General features: G+C 41.4%; 1 protein-coding gene across 1 annotated transcript in view; it reads right to left on the bottom strand.

The window, feature by feature from the left end:
* Positions 1–2,273: 2,273 nt before the first annotated feature.
* meaf6 (MYST/Esa1-associated factor 6) overlaps positions 2,274–7,303 on the bottom strand; it is an 8,412-nt gene continuing 3,382 nt past the window's right edge. Inside the window, exons 2-7 of the mRNA XM_008301521.1 lie at positions 6,821–6,936; positions 6,519–6,606; positions 6,375–6,420; positions 6,079–6,271; positions 4,029–4,062; positions 2,274–2,726 (exon numbers count right to left, since the gene is read on the bottom strand). Of these exons, the coding sequence (XP_008299743.1) occupies positions 2,712–2,726; positions 4,029–4,062; positions 6,079–6,271; positions 6,375–6,420; positions 6,519–6,606; positions 6,821–6,936 (492 nt within the window). The 3' untranslated portion in view covers positions 2,274–2,711. The remainder of the gene's footprint in view (positions 2,727–4,028; positions 4,063–6,078; positions 6,272–6,374; positions 6,421–6,518; positions 6,607–6,820; positions 6,937–7,303) is intronic.

A 7,303-nucleotide genomic window follows, 5' to 3' on the forward strand; every position in this document is an offset into this window, starting at 1 on the left:
AAACATCACGTCAGACTCCTCGTATGTGAAAACCTACTCAGTGATTCTGCTTCTGAACTGATCCCAGATCAGCTTCAGTTCCTCTTTTGAATTCTTCATCTTCTAGTATTTAAGGAAACTTTGTTCATTTTAACAGACAGACCAGTTATCTGGGTCTCAGTTAGCAGCAAGCAGCTCTATTTACCAAAGTATAAAAAGAGACGGTCAAAAGTTAGCGTTTAATTAAAGCGTCAGCATCAAATACAGCCATGACTCGATGATCCGACACTAAATGTAAAACCTTCTTCTATGTCGGATTGTTAAGGGTCGGATTATCAAGTCACGACTGTACTTTTAATCTGCTGTCCTCATCAGAGCGGTTGTTCAGACCTCAGTCCACAAATCTTTATATCTTAACCTGAGAAGTGAATCATTTTCTAGTTATTTCAGAGTAAAGTGAAAATCAGATGTGAGTATAGATTGTAAGTTAAACTAATGTCACCCCACTTTGTTTTCTGTCCCGGGATTCGTCTAACTCATGATGATTTACAGCTTTAATCATATGTGTCAAAAACTTTAGATTAAATTGGACCAGTTTGTTTATTTTATTGTTAAAGCTCATTTAAACTTTATTAGTAGGTTTAAGTAATAGTGATCTGGTTTAGAAACCGTCCAGGAGCTCCTGATCTGACAACACAAAAGCCCAAATAAATAACTGATCACATCAAACATCTGCTGCTGCAGTCGAACCTCAAACACTCAGACCTTCATCGCTTCCTTTTATCTTTAAATTCCTGTTTTATCTGATTGTATGATCAGGAGAGTGTTCCATTAAGTTCAGCCAGTTACCATGACAACATGACATCAGAGACCTCAGTTTGTACCTGTTGGTTCTGTTGTGCTGCTTTTCTCATCAGACTCCTGTCAATAAACTCATTCAGACCGTATTAACGAATGAAACACTTAAAAGTTTAGCTTTACCTAAAAACTACTTTTTATTTCACCATCGCTGCTACTAACTTGCAGCACATTTTATTCTCTCATGCTCCAATGCTTCTCCATCTAAAATGATGAGTCTTCTTGCAGGTGTTTCCTCCGTAGATGAACTTGTGCTACCTCCTGAGGAGGCTGTCAGCCAGCATCAAGCACAAATACATAAAGCCAACATGAAAACATAAAAACCTCTCGATGTTTAAGCGGCTCAGTGAACTTGGGGTTTCGTTCACTCCAGAATAAACAACATTTTTGCTTATTAGAAGGTCAGAATAAAAAGGAAAACGCACAGATTTGTGTCAAATGAGAAAAAACAGACTTTACTGTACGTGAACTGGTCGCGTTTATGTCAAACCAGAAACTCCCCAAAGTCATTCTGAGCAGAAGATAACGTGTTGTGCACTGAAAACGTGAGCGTCTGAGTTTTATAAAAAGTAATTATTGTGTCGCACAAGTGGAAATTATCTTTACATATAAACATCCAACATAAATGAATAAAGCAGGAAGTTTGGTGTGAAACCTCCATCAGCCTTTTACAGCCGTGGGTTCTGGCGCCACCTGGTGACACACTGTGATGCTGCACTCTGACCACATGCTGCAACTCCATATAGTTTGACATTAAATCCATCCATCCATTATCTACACACTGGGGCTGGAGTCTATCCCAGCTGACTCAGGGTGAAGGCAGGTTCACCTGGACAGGTAACCAGTCTATCACAGGGCTACACTTAGAGACAGACAACCAAGCACACTCACATTCACACCTACGGACAATTTACAATCACCAATTAACCTCAACATGTTTCTGGACTGTGGGAGGAAGCCGGAGAACCCGGAGAGAACCCACGCTGCACGGGGAGAACATGGAGACTCCACGCAGAAAGATCCCGGGTGTCCTCACCGGGACGCCAACCGGCGACCTTCTAGCTGTGAGGCGACGGTGCTAACCACTGCGCCACCCTGCAGCCCACATTACATCCAACTCACAGATATTTATGCTGACAACAGAGAAACAATCTCCCATCAGGTCTCCTTCTGGTTAATATTTTCATGAAACACTCTCAGAGCTGCCAGAAGAGAATGCGCCGGTTATTTTCTGCATAACTTGTGTAAACACTGGCGATGTTTGGACTCTTAACTTTTTATGGCGGACATGTGTGGGAACTGAAGGCGGCCAGCGATGGACGCAGCAGACAGCAAAGACTCAGGCCCGTTATTACGGCCGGGAATTCAGCTATCGGCCAAATCACAGGCTTCAGCGACGGCCACATACCACGGAGGCTTCAACAAACAACCAGAGCTTGTTCACGTTACCGCTCTTTTATTATTTTTTTGCAAAACAAACAATGTCATAAAAGAATTCAGGGTCGGGGCAGGAGGGGTTACGACTATGTGGCGCTCGACAAAAACCTTCTTACAATGGGAAACATGAAAATTAGCGACATAATAAATACAGTCTTCTTTTTGTTTTTTAACACTATACAAGATGTTACTGGAGGTTTGCCTCGACGGGCCGCGAGTAACATGCAACGCCGTGGTTCTACGCTAACCGGCAGCTCAGAATCTGAACCGGGACCGGAGGCAGGTGGCCGGGGGGGGAATGTTTCAAGCGATACACACAGTACAGGCTGAAAAATGACGACAAAATAAAATCAGGTATACAAAGTTCACAAAGTCCAGAAATGTTGTGTTTCTCTACACGTTTCCTCGAGTGTGTCCAGATGCGCCCGGCGGCTTTGTTAGGTGGAATAATCCTGCAGGAGGAGGAGAGCAGCAGTCAGGTAAAGGTGTTTATCACAGGTATGGAGTCAGTCAGTGGGTTAATGGAAAACTAACGAACTAGTTTAATGATCAAATGCTGGTTTTAGTCATTTTTAGGTGGAAACGGCAAAGAGAAGAGACAGGAAAGTAAAAAGTGATGCAAGTAAAGACATTTATCACAGTTAGAGCTGCAGTAAGGAGTCGATAGAGAATTATTCTGATCATTAAACATGTATTTGACTTATTTTCAAACTAGAAAAGATAAAGACAGAAGACAAAACATGAAGAAAATTATGGACTTAAAGACATTGACCACAGTTAGAGCTGATATAAGTTGTCAATTAGTGGATTTCCACAATATCAGTATACTATTTTGGTAACTGAACACATGTTTTAGTCATTTTTAAGTGGAAAAAATAGACAACAAAAGATGAAATAAATGATTTGGCTAAAGAGACTTTAAAGCTGCTGCAAATAACCACAAAGTGAATTCATCAACTGTTCTGATTTTTGAACAAGAAAACAAAAGGGACCAAAAAAAGTTAAAGCTGAAGTACGGAGTCCATCAGTGGATTAATTTAAATTTATCTCATATTTTAATGATCAAATACTCATTTCAGTCATTTGTGGGAAAGACAAATAAGAAAAATGACGTAATTAAAGATATTTATTATAGTTAAAGCTGCAACAAGTGGCTAATTAGTGTATTATCAGGATATTAATTATTTTGATAACTGAATATTTATTTTAGTCATTTTTTAGTGAGAAAAGACAAAGATGGAAAACAAAAGATAAATGACCACAGTAAAGACATTTATTATAGTTAAAGCTGCTGGATGTAGCTGGTGAGCGGGCTGATAGGAAATTAATCAAAAATTTTAACAATCAAACATTCGTTTTAGTCATTTTTATCGAGAAAAAAACAAAAAGGAAACGATTTTTTTTAAAAGTAAAAACACTTATTACTGTTTAAGTATTTAACCTATTAGTGAATTCACAGAAATATAAAACATTACAGTAACTGTATTCTACTTCTAGTCATTTTATCATGCGAGAATGAAAAAAAACGGGAAAAAAAGATGATTTTTTTTGTCACACATGACAGTAAACTGAATATTTCAGGTTTTAAACGGTCGGTCAGATGAAACCAAACAGAAGAAAACTAAACTATGAGCGTTTTTTGGTTTAATTTCTTACATTTTAAAAACAAACTGATGAGGAAAATGAAAATAAGGAGCTCTGTGGTTGTAACTGCTCACGAGGAGCCCAGACGAGAGTCAGAGAGGTGAACTTACAGCTCTGGGTTTCTTGTTCACCTTCATGTCAAACCTGCAACAGAAGCAGAGCAGCTGCATTAGAGGTGACCACACCGGACCCGGTTCTGATGGGACTTATGGTGAAGCGGTGCCACTACTGTACCATGAAGAAGCCTTAAAAAAACAAGTCCACAACAAGAACTCTAAATGACCGTGTGTTCGTTCTTGTTCAGATCTCAAACAAACCACCGTCTGACGAGCAACCAGCAACGGTGGAGCTCGTTGCTGGAGCTGGGGAAGCAAACCGGAAATGAATCGGAGACAGAAAAGACGTGAAAAGTTCCCCTTCAACAAGCAGGAAAGTGTGATGGAGCTCCGGGTGCCAGATGCCCATGTGCATTCAGAACCAAAGGATGAAAGGTTGGACATGCAGAATGAAAAACAGGCAGGATGAACTCAAAGACCAAAGCAGGAGACGCAGGCAGAGAGCAGGAGGAAAGGTGGAGGATGGACTGTACAGCAGGCAGAATGTAAAATTCAGACTTACTCAAAGTCATAATCAAACATGGCAGAAGGGCTGGGGGTGGGGGGGGCAGCATTAGGGGAGGAAGAGAGCAGCAGCTGTTAGTTCACCAACCTGAGCTAAAACCTAAACACACTGCAGTCCAGAGTTACGCCTCAGCACCTGCTGCTCAACATGAAGGTAGAACAGCGACGCCGAGTCAAGAGAACCGGCGTCGTGGAGGCAAAGCGCTGACGTTAACCACATTAGATCGTTTGTGAGCTCCGAGAAACAACGTTCACACTGACAGAGCAGATATTTATTAACCGTTTGTTCACAGTCTGACTACATACACTCGTAGATTTACAAAACTGGAATAGTTCAGTGAAGTTTATGCTCTGGGGGGAAAAAAAGAACAGCTTTCAAATTCATCTTCATCTACTACAGTGTTGTGGTGTTTGGCGTTTACGTCTGTGTTTCTAGATTTCCTTCAAGTGAAACTACCTGAGAAAATAAAAACACAAAAACATGATCAAAACTGCAACAAGGCCAAATGCAAATATGCAAATCACCAGAGCTGCCAGTTTCTGATAAAAAGGTCAAACGTGTCACAACGTACGATAACAAATGAAGCTTTGTGAAGCTACAGAGACGCCTCAGCCTCCAAATCACATTCTTCACAGGTACGGGAACACGTTTGGTACAGACTGCAGCAAAAAACTCTCATTTAGTTCAGTAAAATAACAATAAACAAATAAATAAATCTGACCTAGTTTAAACGAGGCCATGAACTGCAATTAAAGATCACACGCAGGCATTTTGGTATTTTCTTTTGTGGGTCACACGTGAAAAATGACAAGTACTACTACTTTAAGTAATCAGATTACTGTGACTTAGCGATAGCAATGTGCACGAGAAACTTGCTGTTTGTCCTCGAAAGAAAACTGAGAGTGTGAGCTGCTTTAACTACAAGTCTACTGTTGTTACCGCTTAGTTTCGAACATAACTTGTGTGTTTGCTAGCGTGTTGTCTGAGTTTTTTAATACAAGATTTGTGTGGGAAAACTTAGATTTAATGGTATTTGTACCAATCAGCTCAGTGGATTACAGGTTCCCCACTTTCAAGGGAACAGTCACCACATGTTCCTGAAGGGCTCCTTACCAACCACGGCCTGACAACACTGCTGCACCAGACTGTGTAAAAGAAATAAACTCAATTTGTACAGAACTTTTAGCCAAAACCCTTTTAAATGTGTCCTTTATTCACCCGTGTACACACTCGGCTGCCACATCAGGATTCAAACGTGCGGACAGTTTACTCACATTAACTCACCCATAACTTATAGTTAAAACTAAACTGAACATCTAAACCGTTAAGGTCAGCGCAGGGAGGACAACATGACCTCCTGCTGCATGTATACGTCGACTTTACAGGTTTTCATTCAGTGTGATCGTGCAGTCCAACTTCCAGGTTCCTTTACTTCAAACACACTGATCAGCTGTGAACAGTTTCAGCTCCTTACACCAGAAATCCTGAATCTGGATGAGATCGAACAGCCCGCTGAAGTCTTAAATCTTGATTTTGTACCTGTGTCTGTTTTTGTTCTTCCTCTTCTTGTGGCTCCCGTGATGGCTGCCTGAGGAGGAGGAGGAGGCGGCTTTCTGAGGCTTCAGGTCCTGCAGGGTCGAGTCCACGTCCTCCGTGTCCTCCTGGCTCGGCTCGTTCTCCTGGTTCTGCAGGTCCGGGGAGGTGTCGCTTTCTGTGCCGCTGCCTGCTTCACCTGAGGGAAGCCGGACGTCGGCGCAAAGTCAGCGTCGGAAAGATAACAAATGGGAGACTTTTCAAACGTTGCTCAGATCAAGAGAGTTTCAAAAGGAACTCACGCTTTTCATTCATGTGATCTGGAATCCCACCGAGCGCACAAACCGCCTGGAAATCAAACAAGAAAGCAGCTCATTAGATGTTTTGTTGGGCAGCAAATGCGACTAAAATATTCTGTGAAACAACCCAACGAGAAAAGGCCTTACTGCAACTGATGTGACAGACGACTTGCTGAATAAACGTTCTGCTTCCTTGAATTTCCTGTTTCTTCTGTCAGTCTTACTGTTGGAGTTTCTGTTAAAAAAAACGATTTGATGAAGAAATAACTTTGAATTCTCACATTGTTCCTGATTTAAGATACAACAAAATATTCTAATAAAGTTGCCTCCACAACAGAATTAAACAGTTTGAACCCGATCGTATACAGCCAATACCTGTAAACCTGTATGTAGGACTTCACCTCACTGTTCTCTCTGCTAATCATTTGTGGTTTATGTGAGCTGCTTACTTCTGGTTGGTGAGGTATCGGTCCCATCCTCTGATGATGTTTCCGTACATCTGAGTGTCTTCTAGGTAGCTGCCTTCAAATGCGTATATTTGTCTTTCCAAGTTCACCAGCGTCTCCTGTGATAATGAAGAAATCATACAAATGAATGTGAGAGGTTCGTTTCACACATTGAGAATATCCTGACATCTTTTCTGGCCTTATTTTCACACAAATGATTTCATAATAACGACCACATCATCAAATGAACGATTGTAAAAGTTTCAGGTTCAGTCAACGACATGACAAGACAAGTGTGTTAAGAACAGGAAAATCCTCTTTTTCATTGGAAGGAAAACGATGTGACATATGCTGCAGTCTGTCCGAAATAAAGCTGCAAGGTGGCGCAGTGGTTAGCATCGTCGCCTCACAGCTAGAAGGTTCCTGGTTCGCGTCCCGGTGAGGACACCAGGGATCTTTTTGCGTGGAGTCTCCAGAAGATATTGT

Source organism: Stegastes partitus, unplaced genomic scaffold, assembly GCF_000690725.1.
Source record: "Stegastes partitus isolate 25-593 unplaced genomic scaffold, Stegastes_partitus-1.0.2 Scaffold1681, whole genome shotgun sequence".
NCBI lineage: Eukaryota > Metazoa > Chordata > Actinopteri > Pomacentridae > Stegastes > Stegastes partitus.